Source organism: Rhinopithecus roxellana, chromosome 1 (genome assembly GCF_007565055.1).
Source record: "Rhinopithecus roxellana isolate Shanxi Qingling chromosome 1, ASM756505v1, whole genome shotgun sequence".
NCBI lineage: Eukaryota > Metazoa > Chordata > Mammalia > Primates > Cercopithecidae > Rhinopithecus > Rhinopithecus roxellana.
The window spans coordinates 71,284,070-71,305,231 of NC_044549.1; the positions used below are offsets into that span (position 1 = coordinate 71,284,070).

The 21,162-nt window shown below is 41.8% G+C and overlaps 1 protein-coding gene across 1 annotated transcript in view; it reads right to left on the reverse strand.

Annotated features, from left to right (window-relative positions):
• Positions 1-12,902: 12,902 nt before the first annotated feature.
• Positions 12,903-21,162, reverse strand: part of PRICKLE2 (prickle planar cell polarity protein 2) — a 139,136-nt gene continuing 130,876 nt past the window's right edge. The window contains exon 8 of the mRNA XM_030922974.1: positions 12,903-19,007. Within this exon, the coding sequence (XP_030778834.1) occupies positions 18,133-19,007 (875 nt within the window). The 3' untranslated portion in view covers positions 12,903-18,132. The remainder of the gene's footprint in view (positions 19,008-21,162) is intronic.

Genomic DNA, 21,162 nt, shown 5'->3' on the forward strand with positions numbered 1-21,162 from the left:
GCTGAAATCTGGGTTCAGAACGTTCTGCATGCTTGCCTTGCTGAAGGTAACACAAAGCCTCCTTTTCCAAAGCACTGTCAACATTTTGAAGTGTTTTCACTCGTTATTATACCTGTTATTTACCTGGATGACCTAGCAGACAGAAAGAAGCCTTTGCTGTCCCTCATGGGCACATGTTCAAGGCAGGGGAGGAGGCAGCAAGAAGAGGAAGAGGCCCCAGGAAGAGAGCAAAGGAAGACCTGGAGATCCCCCACATCCCTCCTCCTTGGGATCCTATTTCTTTCCAGGCTTCTACAGTTTGTTCTTTGCAGGGCACTCTACTCCCCACTCTAAGGATTTTATTTGCAGCTGTCAGCATGCAAAGCTGAAATCTTGTTTGTGCCCTGGGTTGGTGTGCCCTGGGTTATGATGCCCAGCTCTCAGCCTCAGCCTTTTAAAAAACAATTCACTTACAAGATTGTTTGGATGGCATTAATTTGCAGAACAAAGAGCTGGGAAGAGGAGGAGGTGGAAGAGGACTGCCCCGATGATGTCAGGAAGACTTCTCTCTGGAGAGCGCATGTTTCTGGGTGACATGTATCTCCTGGGTGAGGTTGGGTGTACTCAAAATACTGGCTGAGCATTTGAGAGGCCACAGAGGTGCAAAGGCAGGACTGGAGACTGGAGAAAATCTCCCTCCATCCCAGCTCCTTGAGGGTGGTCAGCTTGTATTTACAGCTGTTTGGTGACCCTAGAGGGGGCTGAGGGAGGAAAGCATTGCCAGGAGATGGGTCATTAGCAGCTGTGCATTTGTCCTGCTGCCCTTCTGAGTGTTGCTCAGTGCTTGGATACTGCTCTGTGTGGTCTCATGCAGTGCTCTGAGCAACAGATCGAGGAGGAAGGAAACTTTTTTCTTGAGTCCTTTGGCCAATTCAGTGCTGACTTCAGTTAGGACTGTTGGGAGCATTTCTCTAGAGACGCGGTGAACCCTTTGAAAATACTCAAGAGTTCTGAGCTCCTGGCTGAGGACATTTAACACAGGGCAGGTTAGCAGTTCATCTCCAAACCACCCATGATAGAAAACAACAGGGAGTGGACCTAGGAAGAGATCACGAAAAGCTCTCAGAAGGAAGCAGCACAAATGCTCATTTCTTAAGAATGAGGTTGGGCAAGGCAGGAGGGTAGGAACCATCTGCTCAAACAAGAACTAGGGAGGTGGGAATGTCCAAGGAGAAGCAGCAGAAGGATAAAGCAAGGCAGGCAGGTGAGTCATCAAGGCCTCTGGGGAAGTGGAATTTGTTGAGGCTACACATTGCTGCACTATGGACCTTCTGCTATGCTTTAACTTTTATACCAGGTGACTAGATACCTGGGAAATTTCCTTTTGCAGGCCAAACTCTGGCTTTTAAAAAAGATACGTAAGAAAAGGAAAGCAGGTCTCCATGAAGACAGGATATTTGCCTGAATTACTGTTTTATCCTCAAACTTAGAATAATGCGCACAGTGAGTGCTCCATGAATATCTGAGGAATGAGCAGGCTGTCCAATGCATTCAGTGTAGTGACTTTCTTCTACAGCCTGTTTTTGTATGAAAGGGGAAAGTCTCCCCCATCTTTCAAAGGGAGCGCTTGGGGTGACTAAGGGCTCTATGCAATCTACATAATCTTTGTATGGGTTATTTTAATTGTTTAGTTATTTTATTTCAGCAAATATTTATTGAGCAGTTACCTATACTGTACAGATACTAAGCTTAGCATATGTGAATACAATGGTAAGCAGAATAAACTGTGTGCACCATGCAGTCTCATAGGCTGTAGTTCTCTGAGACCATTATTAGGATTCCAGGTTTTAATTAACTGATCAGATTAACCAAGCCAAAGCAACCTACCAAACTAACAAACAAAAAAACTACATCCAAAGCAAAAAACTACATCCAAAGGCCCCTTTGAACTTCAGAACTTCTCATGAACATCAGATGATACACATGACTCAGTCCTCTAGGTTAGAAAGAACCTTGAGAGAACATTTTAGACTGTCCCTTATGATTAGTCACAATAGGCTGGGTTATGCTGCAGTAAAATATTAACCCTGAAATCTCTTCAACTTAAGACAACAGAGGTATATTTCTTGTTTAAGCAAAGCTCCTTATGGATGGCTGCTTCCACACATTGACTCAGAGATCTCGTCTGCTTCTATCTAATGATTCGGCATCTAAATAAGTGACATCAATGTCACCATGACTTGAGATCAAAGATTGTAGGCAAATGCCTAGAGGCTGTCCACTGTCTTAGTCTGAAAGTGACACCTCCACTTCCCCTCACAGTTCTTTGGCTAGCACTAGTCACATGACCACATGCAACTGGGAGGGCGCTGGGAGGTAGGTGGGAACACATGGATATTTGATGAGCGGTAAATGTCTCAGCCACACTCATTCTTTACACAAAACTCCCCCTGAATCATCATTCTGAAGAATTGAGAAACAACCTTGAAACGATAGATGAGATTTAGAGAATAGATTTTTCAAATATATGAGTCAATTTCTTTTCTAGCTCTTTATCTGAGACTAATTTTGAAATTAAAGGAATATAGTTAGTTATTCCTCTTTCTAGGTCAGAGGAATTCACTACTGACTTTGTTGTACATCCATCATTCTTTGATTTCTTTCCTAGGCCAGGAAAACTTCATCTTATGCTGCATATTTTCAGGTGGTAAGGTTTATTGTTTCATCCTGGTAAAAAGAGATAACACTCTAGATTGTAAATTTGTTTTATTATCTCTCAAAACTCTACGGTAGTAGCATTACCTGTCTTCTGAATGTTTCCTTTGCAACCCTTTGTCTACTGGACTCCTATTTATAATAAATGTTTAGTGGATTGTGTCTGAAATGTTAGAATAACATTTGCTTTTTCTAGATTCACTTTTTGTTACTGGATAGAAAGCATCAACTTGTTTCTTTGTGTTTCTTCTGCCATTGGGGCTTTTATTAAATTAAGTGTCATAGCATCTCATTTATTTCTAATTCAGCCACAGATTTCTGCCTAAGTGTGCCTTGATTGTGTCCTTGCTTGCTCAGGCACATTCTCCAATAAACTACAGTCCTGTAATTAGCCCTAGACCCATGAAAGAAATATGTTGAAATATGATAATTTATTCCATTTGCTAATATAAGTTTATTCCTTGGTAGCATTTTCCAGAGCCACATGGATTTGATTATTCTTAAATCTTCACTTCCTAGTGATGGTTCTTTCATTATATTATAAATTATCTGATTATAATTCAGTGGCACAAACTCTTGACTTCGTTGTTTTTTTTTTTTTTTTTTAACTTGTAGTTGATAGTACTTGAAATGTTGGTAGCTTCATTATGGAATCCAAAGGCACTATTACTCTTTGAAATTGGAAAACGCTATTGCCTAACTGGAGTTTATTAGAAAAGAAACTAATTTGGGGGAAATTCAGTAATGCAAACTTGATCTCAGACGTAACCACTAATAGGAACTTTGAGTGAAATTTTGCCTTGCAGCAACTTATCCAGAGAGAAAAAGACTTCTCCTTGGAAGGAAGGCTGAAACTCCTTTTTCTTTTTCTTTTTTTTTAGTGTTTCACACTCAAAGGTGTGTAAGGTTAAAGCCATACTACCTCTTCTTCCTTTTAATTTACTGAACCAGAATTTTTAGGAATTTTTCTTTTGAAACTCTTTTAAAAATTTTTGAGCATCTACTATGTGTTAGGCCCCAGAAGAAAAGACAGCTGGGCTCCTTACCCCCATGGAGTACTGGTTCTAATGAGGGGGAAAAGGAAACTCAGAATTACAAGATGTTGCTAGCAGATATGCAGAATCCCATGGGAGCCCAAGGCAGAGATCCTATTTCTAACTTGCTAAGACCAGATTTTTCATCCTAGAAGCATATCTACGTTGAGACCTGAAGAATGAGAAGTAGTTAACCAAATGATCAATAGGTGGAAAGGGGAAAGTAGAATTGTGAGTACTTTAAGTGGATGGAACAGCACGTCCAAAGGTCTGGGTGCAAGGGAGAGACCATGATGAGAAACTGAAAGATCGATTTGGCCGGACATTCATGGCATTTATTCATTGTATGCACATTATGCAATGCTTTCCAGCAGTTGTGGTTTGTTTGAGAGGGTGACAAGACAGAGAAGGTGCCAGGCCTGTGACCTTGTCTACCATAAAGGATCCTAGAGGGTTTTGGGTCTTGACTATGACAACAGACACAACTTTCCCACAGATATCCTCTTACCTGCCATGATGTCACCAGCTGGATGGAATTCATACAGTCCATGAAGTAATAGGAAGAAGACCTCTGTGGTCGCTGTAGCCTGGGAGAAAAGAACTAATTCAGGGTCAGAAACAACACAGTCCTGAGGGAGTCTGGGTACTGAGTGAAGCAGAGATGAAAACAAAACAGGACAGAGTGGCAAATTTGATTTACATAATAAGAGCAGGCAAGGAAGACTGGCAACTGTGACAGAAAAGACCTGGGCACTGAATGTGTTTGGGGGTGGAAATTGAGAATAGGAAAGAGACAACTCAAGAGACAAGCTGGCATTCACATGCAGGGTAGTGACAGGGGCAGCAATGGTGAGAGAGACTTTTTAAACGTCTGCTATGCATTAAGAATTTACCTCCTCCTTTAGTGTTTCCTTGATAGACGGGACAGATTTGAAATGCTGAATATGGACTTATAATACTTTCTGGTTGTATTTCTTTGAATGCAGTGCTTGGCTGAGACTGGACCAATTGGAACCCTGGGACTCGCAGGGTTGTAGAAACCTTCTCATGTGACTGTAGCCCCAACTTGCTAAACAGAGTGCAGACGACTGTTTAGAAATACAGCCAATAGATAATCTCAGTTCTTCCTCTTGGGTTATTACTAGGATAGTTCCTAAAGGTGATACATTTGGGGATGTCTGCCAAGCCCATGATTTTCTGCATCCAAAAAACTCTTCCCTCACCCAAAAGAACTAGCACTCTGGCCAGGCACGGTGGCTCACACCTGTAATCCTAGCACTTTGGGAGGCTGAGGTGGGCAGATCACATTGGGAGTTTGAGACCAGCCTGACCAACATGGAGAAACCCCATCTCCACCAAAAATACAAAATTAGTCGTGCATGGTGGCGCATGCCTGTAATCCTAACTACTCAGGAGGCTGAGGCAGGATAATTGCTTGAACCTGGGAGGCGGAGGTTGTGGTGAGCCGAGATGGCGCCATTGCACTCCAGCCTGCGCAACAAGAGCAAAAAACTCCGTCTCAAAAAAAAAGAACTAGCACTCTGCCAGCAGGCTAGCACCTAGCACTTCATCCCTGTTCCACCACTGGTTGATCAGACCAGGAATGAGTACCTGACCCAAACTGGGCCAGAGTATTTTTTGAGACTAAAATATTAAATGAAGATGGCAACTTGGGAGCTGTGGAGAACCACATATGTCCATGAATTTCCCAAAGCTGAAAAAGCAAAATAACAAAGGGAAAAGATTAAGCAGACTATGGAAGAGAAGCTGAGCTTAAAACTTAGGGCAGAAACTTTCTGATCCCTTGGTGGCTTTTCTATTTCAGGCTCCAGGCCCTCATGAAGCTGTTTCCCTTAGCTTCTTGCAAGATATGCAGTATCTTTCAAACAAATTTTCCTTTTTTTTTTTTTTTTTTTTTTGTGGCCCAAGTTAGTTTGAAGTAAGTTTTGATTACTTAAAATCCAAAGAACCTAGCCTAAAAAAGTTGCCCTTTATGGCCCAAATTCCTTAGGTGATTGAGTTTACATTCTAGTATTTCTAGACCCATCTGTTTGCGAACTTCTTGCATGTTAAGGACACAAGGCCGTCCATCAGCCCTGATGATCTGTTTTATGTTCAGAATCAGCCAGCCAAGCAGGGGAAACAAGTATGTGCTAGTATTTTGCTGAGAAAGCTCTTAAATCATCTCATCTCCTGCTGGGTATAATTGTGTCATTTAATAGCTTAACCATTTCCCCCTAAACTTCAGCCTGTGTTTGCTTTTATTTATCTATTGCATCTTCTAATGAGCTTTCCTTCTTAGGTTCATTACTGAATGTCTGTCTCAGTCAAAATTAGCTATATTTAGAATTTAGGCTGGGGTGGATTTTCCAAAGCGGCTGATGTTTCTCGTTCTAAGCAAAAAGTAAAACCAGTATCTACTTTACACATAGGGGAGATGAGTATTTGAGAAGCAGACCCTTCAACCCCAAAGCTCTGTAACACAAACTGAACTGAGCCCTTAGCACACAAGGGCTCACAGAAAATAAAGGCTTTTCCGTGGTGAAAGGGGTGGCCCTAGATCGCCAAATGTTTATGAAAAATGTGATGACCCAGGGCCCTGACGAATCAGACTCTCTAGGGATGGGGCTAGGGATCCTGAATTTTCCATAATCTACCCAGTTAATTTTAATGTGTGAAAACCATTGGCTCTGAGCCCAAGTAGCAATTCTCAAATCCAAACATAATTGTTAGATTGTGTTTTACAATAAGCTCACCCTCTTCTTCAGTGCAGCAGTGGTATACATCTATCATAAAAATTAAAGCCAGTTGAAGTACATTCCTTTTCTGATGACTGCCATTCCTGAAAAAAAAGTGAACCCACTCCAGCTCCTCTAAAATTGGACTAGAAGCTACTGGCTCAAGTCTCTATATTCAGACGAATAAGATTGTTAGGTTCTCTTGAAGCATCAGGGACTAGCGGATGTGTTTTTGTTTGCTTGTTTGTGGTAGGGGCAGAAGGCAGACAAATGTCTAGGCAGACAGGGGTGGGTCTCCAGCAAAACCCCACCTTCCTGGCCAGAAATAGTCCTGGGTAAATCCTCGAACTAGATTGAGAATGTGCCTTTGCACTTGGCGCATTTTCCTCTGATTTTTTTTTTTCTTTTCCTTGAGATGGAATCTCGCTCTGTCACCCAGGTTGGAGTGCACTGGTGCAATCTTGGTTCGCTCCAACCTCCGCCTCCCGGGTTGTCTCAGGCTCTTGTCTCAGCCTTCCGAGTAGCTGGGATTACAGGCATGTGCCGCCACACCTGGCTAATTTTTGTATTTTTAGTAGAGATGAGATTTTGCCATATTGGCCAGGCTGTTCTCAAACTCCTGACCTCAGGTGATCTGCCTGCCTCCGGCTCCCAAAATGCTGAGATTATAGGTTTGAGTCACTGTGCCTGGCCACTTTCCTCTGATTGATCCCCACCCTTCACCTATTTTACATATATCTACCCTTTCCTAATTGGTTTTCTATACTATCATGCCCACCTTTGAGTGGTGTCTTTGCTTTAACCTTTTTTGCATACTCACAAACCAATCAGGATGCACTCTTTATTCTGAGCCCATGAAAAACCTCAGATCCACTGAACCAGAACCTATTTGAGGAGGACGAGGAGTTTTCATTAAGTTCTGTAGGCATTTTTTACACATAGTAAAGATTCAGGCCTTCCTCAAATGCCTCTAAATCCTATTTAATGCTTACATTAAAAAAAGGTAAGAGCATTCTTAGACTAGATATGGATCAGTCATATTGGGAACTCTCCTGCCTTCAGGTAGGGGGACCACCGCTGTGTCCCCTCCCTGCCAACAGCTGTTGCATCACTTAGTCAAACTTCTTGCCTAACTCACTCTTCAAGTGTGTGTGTACCTAATCCTTCCTGGTGGTGAGACAAGAACCCAGGCCTAAGCTATGGAGCAAAAATACTCCATCATTTGTTTATTTGCTTCAGAGACTTGGAAGAAAACAAGAAATGCCAAGGCAGAATTTCTTGAGCTGTGATTCTCAAACCACCTAGATCATAAAGATATAAAGGGCCTTGTTATAAAAGCAGATTCTGGGGCTCTACCTCAGATCCACCGACCCAGAACGTCTTTCAGCAGGACGAGGAGTTTTCAGTAAGTTCAGTGGGCATTTTTTTTTTCTTTTTTTTTTTGAGACGGAGTCTCGCTCTGTCGCCCGGGCTGGAGTGCAGTGGCCGGATCTCAGCTCACTGCAAGCTCCGCCTCCCGGGTTTACGCCATTCTCCTGCCTCAGCCTCCCCAGTAGCTGGGACTACAGGTGCCCGCTACCTCACCCTGCTAGTTTTTTGTATTTTTTAGTAGAGATGGGGTTTCACCGTGTTAGCCAGGATGGTCTTAATCTCCTGACCTCGTGATCCGCCCGTCTCGGCCTCCCAAAGTGCTGGGATTACAGGCTTGAGCCACCGTGCCCGGCCTCCGTGGGCATTTTTTACACATAATGAAGATTCAGGCCTTCCTCGAATGTCTCTAAATCCTATTTAATGTGTACAATAAAAAAAAATAAGAGCATTATTAGACTGGATACCACTGGTATCTAGTTCTTGCCAGCCTCTCTCAGTCATAAGTGGCACAGTCATAAGTCATTGCAGCCTCAAGTGATCTTCCTGCCTCAGCCTCCTTAGCACCTGGGACTAAAGATTTGCACCACGATGCCCAGCTACTGGTTTTTGTTTTCAGTCTTTGGGTAGACTAGAAATACTAATGATAGTAATAACAATAGCTAATGTGTTTTTGAGTTCTTCTAATGACAGGTAGCACTAAGAGCTTTACACGTATTATTCCAGTGCATCCACACAATAACCCAATAATGACTCTTCTGTTATTATCTCATTTAATAGATTAAGAACTGAGGCTCAAAGAGGATATGGACATTTCCCAAGATCAACAACTAGCAAGTGGTTGAGATGAGATTTAAAATGTTAAAGGAATATGGGGCCAAAATAAAAGGTGCACAACTGGCATTTAGTGCATATGGGATCCTTCACATGTTTTCATTGGGATTGCAAGGAACACTTGAGCCCAAAGAAGAGGTTACATAGGTATGTGTTGTCACAATACATAAGCACAATGGAGAGGGGTGTGTGAGGGACCAAAATCAAATGATAACCCTAGAAAGGTACCTCCAGGGCAGGAACTAGGATCTGTTTGGAGGTGAGGAAGTCCTGCAGACCAGCTCCTCTGGGTCCATTCCGGTCTCTTGCCTTTGCTCTTGGCTCTGCTCTCAGCCTAGACTTTTGCTTACCTGTTACTTCTGCTTCCTCATCCTTCCTCTTACCCTGTTGCTCCTAGGCCTGACTCCACCTCCTGATTCCTCCTCATACATTCTCTTAGCTTCCACTGCCACTGTCAGCTGCCTCATTCTCTCAGAATTTCTTAGTTTATAATCTTATTTAATCTTATTAGAGACAAGGTCTCTCGCTGTGTCACCCAAACTGGAGTGCAGTGGCACAGTCATAAGTCATTGCAGCCTCAAGTGATCTCCCTGCCTCAGCCTCCTTAGCACCTGGGACTAAAGATTTGCACCACTATGCCCAGCTACTGGTTTTTGTTTTCGTCTTTTTTCCATAGAGACGGGGGTGGAGGGGGTCTTGCTATGTTGCCCAGGATGGTCTTGAACTCCTGGCCTCAAGTGATCCTCCCACCTCAGCCTCCCAAAAGTGCTGGGATTATAGACATGAACCACTGTGCCTGGCCTATATTCTTGAGAGAGGGAATCTGATTAGTCCAGTTTATCATGCTTATATGATTGCTGGTTAGGTGCTATACTTAACTACAATCATTTTGGCTGAAGAGGAGAACGAGGGAGGCTCTATATTAAAAACCATGGTTGCCTAACAATACAATTATATATATATTATTTTATATGATTGCTTTTATTGTTAGGCCCATAACATAAAGTCATGTAATATATTTGGCAATAACAACACAAAGGAGGTAGATGGTAGCAAAATTGTATTGGAGTAAGTAAGTAACACCAGATAGTAGCTCATATCCAAAGGAATAAAGGAAGAGAACAAGAAAAGGTAAATAAGGTTAGTATGACAGACTCTATAAATATATACTTGCTTTCTTTTCTTCTCTTGACTTCTTTAAAAGACATAAAATGATATGAAGTAATAATTATAATAATGTTGGATTTCTATTACATACACATATTATATATGTAACAACAATGGCACCAAAAAAAGGAAGGAGAAAATAGGGCTATGTAGGAATAAAGTTTCTATATGTTACTATAATTAATTTAGTATAAATCTGAAGTTAATTCTGATAAGTTAAGATATATATGGGAGCACCTAGAGCAACCACTAAGAAAACACCTCAAAAATGCAATGCAAAAAAAAAAAAAATCATTCAAGAAATTAAAATGTTATGCTAGGAAATAATCACTTAACTCAAAAGAAAGCAGCAAAGGAGAATAGAGGAACAAAGACAAGAAGCAGAAAACACAAAAACCAAAATAGCAGATATAAAAGCAATTACATCAATAATAACAGTAAATGTGAATGGATTAAACAAGCCAGTCAAAGGGCAAAAATTGCCAGTATGTTAAAAACAAGATCTAATTATATGCTGTCTATAAGAGACACACTTTAGATTTAAATATTCAAATAGGTTGAAAGTTAAAGGATAGAAAAAGATATACTACACAAACAGCAGCCATAAGAAAGCTGAAGTGGCAATACTAATTTCAGACAACACAGATTTTTAAGAAATGTTTCTAGAAATAAAGAGGGACATTTTACAATGATAACAAGGTCAATCAATCAGGGAGATATAGCAATTATAAACATATCTCTGCACTTAACAATGGAGCTCCAAAACATATAATGTGAACAATAACAGAACTAAATGAAGAAATAGACAATTCAACAATAATAGCTAGAGACTTCAACATCCTACTTTTAATAATTAATAGAATTAGGCAGAAGATCAACAACAAAAAAGGAAGACTTGAACAACACCATAAACCAACTAGACCTAACAGATACCTATAAAACATTTTACTAAACAACAGCAGAATACATATTATTTTCTAGTGCGCAGAGAACATTTTCCAGGATACACGATGTGGTATTGGCCCTAATCTTTTGTTGTTGTTGTTGTCGTTGAGACAGGGTCTCACTCTGTTGCCCAGGTTAGGGTGCAGTGGCACAATCTCAACTCACTGCAACTTCTGCCTCCCGGGTTCAAGCAGTTCTCCTGCCACAGCCTTCCGAGTAGCTGAGACTACAGGCAAGTGCCACCACGCCTGGCTAATTTTTGTATTTTTAGTAGAGACGGGGTTTCACCATGTTGCCCAGGCTGGTCTTGAACTTTTGGCCTCAAGTAATCCACCCGCCTTGGTCTCCCAAAATTCTGGGAACATAAGCGTGAGCCAACTTGCCCGGCCAGCCCTACTCATCTCAATAAATTCTTAAAAGACTGAAAAAAAAAAAAAAAAAACCACCATGGTTGCCTGCAGGCCATGCTCTACAGAGGTCTGTAAGCAGAACAGGCACAATTGCCATTTCCAGCTCAAGTTTTTATTCAAAAGCTTTTAGGATGTCTTAGAATGAAACAACTCTTGTTGTCTGCCACTCCCAAGGCCTCGTGATCAGTTACCGTGGGTAAGACAACTGTTTCCGATGTCTTGCCTAGTTGAAAGTAAAGTTTGTAAGCTCCTTTAAGATAGAGATTTTTGTTTGTTTTACACGTTGTTATATTCTAAACACCTAGAACAGTTCCTGGCATAGAGGAAGCCTTTCATAAATATTTGTTGAATGAATGCATAGATGATATTGTAGCACCTAGCAACTCCCTAATGTTATGGATGAGACACGGGGAAATTGAATTTACATGCTGCCTTGGTCCTGGCTCCCAGTCAACGTTAATGCCACCCTAACCAGAACGTGGATGTAATTCTCCAGACAGACCACTTATTATTTGCTTAAAAGCAAACACAAATATTTTTGGGTCATCTCCTGGTTTCAATTCTTGCTAATAACTGAAAATTAAGTGTGTGGCCTGGGTAGGAATCGGTTTCAAGAATCCTCAAGGAACAAAGATTCTAAGAAGGCAATACACTGAAACCAGTGGTTCTCAACAAGGGGCAATTTTGCCCTCAGGAGACATTGGCAATGTGTGGAGACATTTTTAATTGTGGTTAAACATAACATTTACCATCTTAACCACTTTTAAGTGTACAGTTCAGTAGTATCAAGTTCGTCTGCATTGTTCTGCAACCCGTCTCCAGAACTCTTTTCATCTTGCCAAAATGAAACTCTATACCCATTAAATAATAACTCCCCATTCCCTTCTCCCTTCAGTCCCTGACAACCAATCACTCTTCTACGTTCTGTCTCTATGAATTTGACTCTATGAATTTGCCTCAGATAAATGGAATCATACACTTGTCTTTTTGTGACTGGCTTATCTCACTTAGCAAAACGTCCTCAAGGTTCAACAACATTGTAGCATGTGTCAGAATTTCCTTCCTTTTTAAGGCTGAATAATATTCCATTTTATGTATACACCACACCTTGTTTACACATTCATCCATCAGTGGACATTTGGGTTGCTCCCACTTTTTGGATATTGTGAATGCTGCTGCTATGAATATGGGTGTACAAATACCTCTTTGGAGACCCTGCTGTCAATTCTTTTGGGTATAGACCAGAAGTAGCATATGGTAGTAATTCTATTTTTAAATTTTTTGAGGAACTGCCTGTTTTCCACAGCACTGCATCATTTTACATTCCCACCAACAGTGTACAAGGGTTCCAATTGCTCCACATCCTGACCCACAATTGTTATTATTGTTAATAGTTGCCATCCTAATGCTTGTGATGGGAGACATTTTTAGTTGTCACAGTTCCTGGGGGCTGCTATTGGCATCTAGTGAGTGGAGGTCAGCGATGTTGCTAAACATCCTACAATGCAGGGGCCAGCCCTCTGCAACCGAGAATTAACCAGCACAAGATGTCAATACTGCTGAGGTTTAGAAACCCCGATTTAAACAATCAGGTTAATCTTTCACAGTAAAACTCATTCCTACATACCTGTGTCCCTTCTTTGTTGAAACGCTCAAAGGCAGAGACCACCCTTAAGATCTGGAAAGTGAGGGAGGACTGAGAAGAATGGCTTCATTTCTTTTATTCAAATTTTATTGGAAGTTTACAAATGTATTACAGACATCAGTAAAACATCATATCCATTTTACAGGGCACGGATCTCAAGCAAAGTGTTCAGAACAGTCTCTGGCAGAGCCCACACCAAAGGCCTGTTGCAGACCTTCTTAACAAATAGCTTGACACTCAACACAGAACACAGACTCTGGCCTGCCTCACCTTCCCAGGCCCTTTGAGGTTTTGTTTATGCACTTGAAATGAAAGCAGGAGATGGGCAAAGCAATCCTGTGGAGGAAAGAATGAGTTTAGGAGAGGAAAACCTGCCAAAGTCCTAATTTGCTAAAAAAAAAAAAAAAAAAAAAAAAAAAAAAATTAATTAATTAATTAATTAATTAAAAAAAAAATGGAGGACTCATAGTCCTTAGAATGTTAAGTCAGGGTCCATGATCGTATCATGACACTTTATGGAAAGATATGAAAATCAGCTAGGTAGGTTTGAGAACAGACCTTACTGGTAAGTAATTCTCTCTGAAAAATTTAGAAAAGCTTGGTCAGCAACCTGATGAACATCAATGGCCAAATGCCGAGCAGAGTGAAGGGATATCTCAGAGAACTCTCAGAATAGAACAAGAAGATTTTTCTCTATCCTATGGATTCATCATATTCAAAACACAGAAATGTTTTCCTAACACTACGTGACTTTCCCCTCCTTTATATTTCCTTGAGGAAAGCTAGTTTTGTCAGCAGGAAGTAAGCTTATAAAATAGTATGGCTCCCAATAGTGAGTCATATTTTATGGGAGTCTTGTGTTGACTAGGCTACTATTATGAGAAAATGGAAAAAGAATCCAATTTTTTCTTGATCTTAACTTTGAAGACTATTTCCAAATAGTCATAAGAATAAGCTCTGGTATCTGCTGAGGCACCAGAGGGATAAACCACTGGAGACAAGGCAAAGGTCATTTCCACTTCTCTTGTGCTTAAAGAAATGTACCTCAAAAGGTGGCGATCTGAAACTGCCTTCACCAACTGGCAGTGGAGGCTTGGCTACTGAGTCCTGCATATGCAAATGCTGTCTGCAGAGCCCATTTTAAAGCCCTGAAGGTGCAAAACAGTTGCTAATAGCAACTGTCCTGGCATGAAGTATTCAGACAACTGGTTCAGTTTTCCACTTTCCTTTGTCATGGACAGATCTTCCTTCTTAGGCTTAAGTGTCTGTTTTCTGTTAGAAATACACAAAGAACACTTCTCCTTGGAATTTAAATATTTGTTATTCTTTTTGTTGTTGTTAGGTGGGATTAGATGAAGAATAAGATGAAGTCCTACCTCACCTCTGCAAAATGAAGACTGCCTATAGTAATTGGCAGAGAACATGAAAATGGCAAAGGAGGTGAAAGAGATTTTTTTGTCCTTTAGCCTAAGAAGTCAGCTTCCTTGAGCCTCCACAACCTGGGGTGGGGAGGGGAGGGTGAATTGGAGTCTCCGTATTACTTATAAATATTGGTTCCTAAATGTTCCTAACTATGCTTCCTAAACTGTTTTTATTCTATGGCAAGAGAACCAAGGGTGGAAAGACAGATACGAATCAGTTCACAAATAAGATTTGTTAGCAGACCAGTAATATCAGTTCTGATCAACTGGTCCTGGCTGGTTGGAGTGTTGCAAAGATCTGTGAGGCTGCATCCACATTCTCAGCGAGAGTATACAGTGATGCATTGGTTGTATCTGCTTAGCTTGCAGGGAGTGCAGAGCACATGCCACATATATGTCATCAGAGGCCCCATCTGAACTCAACAATAGCTAGTAGTACCCAAGAAGCAGAAAGCTGCTGCAGAAGGAAGAAAACATAATTTTGTTATAGTGCAGGAGCATCCTACAGGAAATGAGGATTAGAAAGCACTACTCCCAGGTCCTGTGTTAGAAACACAAAATTGCGTAGCTGGTTGGGGGTAGAAAGAAAGGAATTAAAAAAAAAAAAAAAAGGTGAAAGTGGAAAGAAGCGGTCAAACAACCCACACCAGGACTTCTCCCTTGGACATATGAAAAACCAGGAAGCATGGTTCTGATCTCCCTTACCTCATTCACCTTCACACTTGGTAGAGATCCCACAACTATATGACAGAAGGAAAGTGCCCTGAATACCATCCTCAATGCCACCTGGCTGCTAAGAAGTCTTTTCACAGTACCAAGGGTGGTATGGATTGGCAAAGCCTCTCAGGAAACTGTCAATAACTTATATTTCCTGGGCCTGGGAACAAGCCAGCTATGTTGCTACTGAATTGAGCAGCAATAGGAAATGAACTGAACTCCGAAGTTGCAGTTCTAACCAAAAGACAAGATCAATATTAGGAGAGGTGGAAAAATAACCACCAGGGCATTGGAGAAGACAGAACACTGGAAAAAGATTACTATTCTGGATACCAGTCTGTTGAAGATGGAATTATGATCTAAGAGGAAATGAGTACAGTCCCCACTCACAGGAAGAGCTTGTCCAATAAGAGTTAATGGTTTTGATGGAGGAATTAGGTGAGGACCTTAAGTTCTTGCCTCAGGAAAGAATGCATTGGGAATGGGATTCTGGGATGTGATGTGTGAGCTATCACTAGCAGGTGGAATTCCAAATACAATGATGTCCTTTTCCTCAATAGGGCATTCACTTGGAGGTTCTGCCATCATCGTAAGGAACTGGCCTTCCTCATTCAGCATTCTCTGTAAGGTTGCATTTGGGGTAAGAAGAAATCTGCAATGGTAGAATAGAGGGAGGTAATCTTGCGAGTAGACAGTTTTACCCTGAAGCTTGTATGTCATTTCATCTCAAGCTTTGAGCAGTTCAGTCTCTGGATGCTCTCTGGGCATCTAGACTTATGCCTCCAGACCCCTCTGGGCACTGGCCATGTGTCAGTTTTTAGGCCACCTTCTTTCTGCTGATGGTGGTTGAAGCTTTCTTTGAGAAATGTAAGAGGTATTCTGAGAAAAACAGAGTTAGGAAGCAACTTTTTCTGGGAGAATTTCTTTCACTGGATTTGGGGCCACAGAGGACAGACATATTTTCAACTGTTTGCTAAGATAAGTGATCTACTTTTCCCCTTCTCTTTTCTTTTTCCAAAATTGCCTTTTTAGTTTCATCAATCAAGGAACTTAAAACTCCAAATTGGACCCGCACAATTTCTACCAGAAACCTGCCACTTTAGTAGCACGGTGTTGCAAATTATTTCTTAATCAGTTTGCCAAGCAGTTTACAAACTTACTATACAAACGTAATAGAGTTAATTCTCCGGAGGCTCGGATAATTAATGAAGCATTTAGATATGAAGATAGCATGCGGAAAACAGCCACAACCAACATGTGCATTGCTTTTTAAAAAAAATCAGTGACAATGACAAATGTCATATTAATACCTGAAAAGCAAATTATTTTAATACATTCCGAATGGAGTGCCATTACCATGTCCTTTACAGCCTTCCTTTCCTCAGACCCATCTGGGACAGGGTCTGAAATACTGCTTTTGACATTCTCTCCATAAAAAATACTAGAAAATGTTTACTACTATACTGAAAAGAGATCACGCTCACCTCACCATGGCAGATGGCCACTGTGATACACCGGGCACTACACTGACAGTACATCTCACTACAGGTGGGTCCTCCGATGGATTATTTCAACTGCCACAATCCATTAAGGGGAGGAGGAGGATGGAAGAAACCAAGCGCTTCATTTTTAACTGAAGCAAGGTAGGGAGTTTTATTTTACTATAAACAGCACAACCGTTAAATGTCTTCATTAAGCAAACTCACTTTTGAGCCCATTTTCTGACCAACAGTCCTCAAAGTTCAAAATGGAAATCCCCTCCCGACAAAGCCGTTTTTTAAAGTCGCTGCACTACTGAAATCTCAGTAGCTCAACCTTCCTGAGTAACCCAGATGCTCTGGTTACTGAGCTGGTTACACTGGATTCTTTCTACAATCTCTGGGAGCTCTTCGAGACGTGGTTGTCACCTGTCCTCTGTTTCATTTCCAGTTCTTCTTTTCCCTGACCTGCCTTCAGATTCTCCTTTAACTTCTCCCCTTGACCTGCTTTCTGTTTTCAAATAGCCTTGTTCCTTCTCCAGGCATGACATGTCACACGCCGTCCCTCCCAGAGCCCCCTCAGAATCCTTCTGTCCCTCAATCCCAAATGCTTAAGTTCATTTGCTTTGAGGACAACCGGTTGTCAGGCTAAGGCAGCAGCTCTGTCTGCCTTGGTAAAGGAAAGCAGATAATACAATCCAGGAAACATGAGCACCAGAACATAATGCCACATTCAAAACAACGTCATGCTGACATCACACAACAGCACCACTCACAGTCACTTTCACTTTCCCCAAGGGATAGATCAACATTAAGTAACTTCAACATTCCCAGCAGGGATGGCATTTCTCACAGAATTTTACTGACACTGGTTGGTTTCTCTAATTGGCAAAAATTACATTTGCAATTTAAAAAAAATTACTACCACTTTGTAGAAAATAAATTCTACTGAGGGTGGGAGCAGACTTAAGGATGGCTCCTTAAGATGGAATGGAGCATAAAATGCTTTGGGTCTAATAGTTATTTTTTTTTCAGCCACAAAAAGCCAAATTGAATATATTCCTTTGAAAAAGGTCTCACCGACATGTAACAAATTTGTATAGGAAAAAAAAAAAAAAAAAAAAAGGTGGTACCAGGCCACCATTTAATACTACTCAAAGACAATGGTGGATGTGCATGCAAGTCCCCACTGAGTCCTACGATATAGAAATTCCTTTGATATTACAAAATACAAAAATATTTTATCAGAACTCTCATTTACATTGCATTTACAATGGACATGTAAATAACTTAGTCTTGGGTCCTGGCTAATAAACAAATTACTTACTGAAAAAAGGGTCCTAAAAGTAAGAGAACCAGAGAGGATAAAAGCGAGCAGGAAACAATTTGCCATCTTGGGAGATGGCAACTCAACACAGAACTGATGGGAAGGAAGTGACCAACCCTGGCCTCAATAGAGTCTACTGTGTTTCCAAAGTGAAATGTGCAAATAATATTCAACATGCCAAGAACTGTGACTACCTATTGAGTCAATCTGTAACCTTGCCTCCATCTACTGACGCATTTTCCCTTTTCTCCCCCATAAGCCACCCCTAAAAGCGCTTTAACATTTAAAACAGTGCAAGTTTCTGAATTTACATTCTTAGCTCCCATCTTCTCCCATTCCCTGATCCTAATCATATTAAGAAATGATACAGTTTTTGCTCTTCTGTCTTTTCCTGCTGTGCAACTGTCCTCTGCCACCTAAGGTGGAAGATTTGGGGAGGCCGTAGGAGCTGTATTTGTGCAGTAGCTCATCGCTTGTGACGTATCGCAGGCGCGCTGGCTGGGGGATGGGTTCTCCTAGGAAATAGCCCTCGTTGTCAGACTCTGAAGAGGAGGAGCAGGTGGAACACCAATCATACTCCGCGAAGTAGGGTCCCCATCGGTCCCCAAAGGCATTCTGCAAAGCCAGGTCCGACACAGTCCTAGGGCACTGGCCGTACAGGTCCCTCCGGGACCCATGCCCCATGCTCTCCTGGAAGCTCCGCTGGCGCATGAATTGGTCATAGTCCTCCCTGGCTCTCAGAGGGGGCCTATCTTTTAACCGAGAGATGGCCTCGCGTTCGCTGGCCAGGTGGAGGGCGTTGTCGGAGCGAGAGCGTCGGGAACGCCTGGACCTGTGAGGTCGGAAGCGGCGGTTGTCGTCGCGCGAAGTAGCTCTTCTTCGGGTGCGTTCGCTCATGGGCTGGATCCTCACGCCCTCCTGCCCTGGCAGCTTGCTGCCCGCCATCCCTCCATCAAAATCAAAGCTCTGATGCATCCTTCCGTGGGACTGCAGGTCTCTGTAGCCAATGGGGTTGCTGAGTTGGTGGAGGTTTCCCTCCATCTCCTGGTACTGCTGGGCAGAGAGCAGGCTGCGAACCGATTCTGCGCTCCGGAACTGCATGGACGAGTTAAGAGTGCCCATGTTGCTCAGCTTCTCAGACACATTCATTCCAGAGTCTTTGCTGAGGTCAGGCATGGAAAATCGGGATAGGTGCTCCTGGCGCTTGGCACCACCATCAGCAGAGAGGCCTGGGGGAGAGAGGAGGGGACCACAGAGATTAATACAGATGTGCAGCAATGGGATCACTGTCACCGCTGGTCATCTATATAGGGTCATTACATACCGTTGTGCACTTATGTACTGCACAAAGACCCTCTCAGGGGGCACAGGTGCCCCGTGAGAGGGTTCTCCCCACTTCACAGCAGGTCACTATCTACCTAGACGGGGCACTTGCTTAAAATGCATCCAGAGATGTATTTTACCAGTTGCTAGTTATTCCAAAGGCTCATTCCAAAGTTACTAAGAGCCCACTGTGTATCTTATGCATGATGCTTCCTCTATATGAAGTTTCACTTTGCAAAGTACTTTAATTACAATTTTGAGTCTAATGATGCACTATAAGCTCTGTAGGATAGATATTTTGGATGAGGACACTTTAAGCTATAGAAGCTGGATCATGCCCAAGCTGTTTCTGGCAACACTGAACACTGGTTCCACAATACCGGGCCAGTTCACTTCTCTGTTGGCCTGCAGCAGTTTCCTGTTTTGCCTGCTGCCCTTAGTGGCAGGTGGCTCCCTATCAAAAGTGTCTTGGACACTAAGTGACTCCCTAGGTATAGATAAAGAAATATTTACTCTCTCAGACCATTCAGTGAATGCTCCAATGTTGTAAATGGGTCCCTAGCAGCCAGAAGATGTGGGTGGGACCCCAGGGGACCTCTCTGTCGCATGGGTAGGGACTTCTAAAAGTAAAGCAGTGGGTCTGATGCTCTCTAATGGCAGGTGCCCCAGCAATGGACCTCCATTTCCTAAGTGCTGTCAAATGAGCTCCTGGCATCCCTCAGATGAAAACCATTTTGAAGGTGGTGAGAGATACTGACTCCAGTAACTTCCATTTTGCTCATCTTCAAGCAGAGCTCTCTCAGAAGATGTTTAAGAATGGGCCAGGTGGTAAAGTCTCAGCATTTTCCACTCGTTATATGTTGCAAGGATCAGCAATTTGCCATTTCTGGTCATAGACAACATGCCTTTGGATTGCAATGGCCCATTATCGCCCCTACCACTGATTATTCCTATCTTCTACTGAGGCCTCCAGCTTCCTCTTCTGTGACAAAACCTAAAACAGTGTTACGAGCACTTTGCAAAATTACTTGGCAATATTTACTAAAGCTAAATACACATACACATATATGAATTATGAATAAAGCCGCTCTGAATATCCTTGCCCATTTTTTGTGGACTTAAGAATTTCTGTTGGGTGTATGACCAAGTGTAGAAACTCCACAATTCTCCGTCTTTGCTCTTGGTTATAGAGTAAACAGAAGTTAGTAAGAAGGTCCAAGAAATGGACAAGGGTATTCAGAGAAGCTTTCTTGTAACAGCCCAGAAATGGAAACAACTCAAATGTCAATTATCAGGAAAATGGATAAATATATTGTGGTCTTTTCTACCATTCCCCACTAAAAGGAATCCAGTCTCTTCAGAAAAATGGCCAATACCAGGATAAAGGCAAGAAAATTAAAAGAACCAGGATCTTGTTATGCCATAAAGTAGGAAAGTATTAAAAATAAGATATGGTGGGGGTTTGTCAGAAGAACACTGAGCCTATCTTGAAGGGGCCCCCACTGGCCAAATCTGAAAAATTTGAGCATTAAAATATTTAAGGGAAGTAATGATTTATAAACCACTGAAACAAATAGGAATTCACAAGTCCATACTGATAACAGATAAATAAAAACATAAATAAATAAATAAATAAATAAATAAATAAATAAATGGGGGAAAAGAGAAGGCTCTATGTATAGTGGAATGCCAACCGCTGTCAGTAGAGTAAGTTCACAAGGAGGAAGGGGGTGCTAGCTTTGGAAAATCATTTTATAACCATTGGAGGTAGAGTGCTTCACACAAGAATCAAAAAGTGTGCTACATTTAGGGGGTAAAATTTGATGGGAGAGAGCATTGTTTTAAAGTGTTTCCCTACACATTGCTTATTAGTTGCAAGGGAAGAATTAGTAACTAAACAACGGTAAAATCAGACAACACCTTGACCTGAAGTTCAAACTTAACATCCCCGGTGAGATGCAACTGCACCCTGTATGCCTCCAGTTGAGATGTACTGAGAAGGGCACACTATCGTTTATGTAGTATTCCAGTCAAGAATGTATTTCCTGAATGTATTCAGGA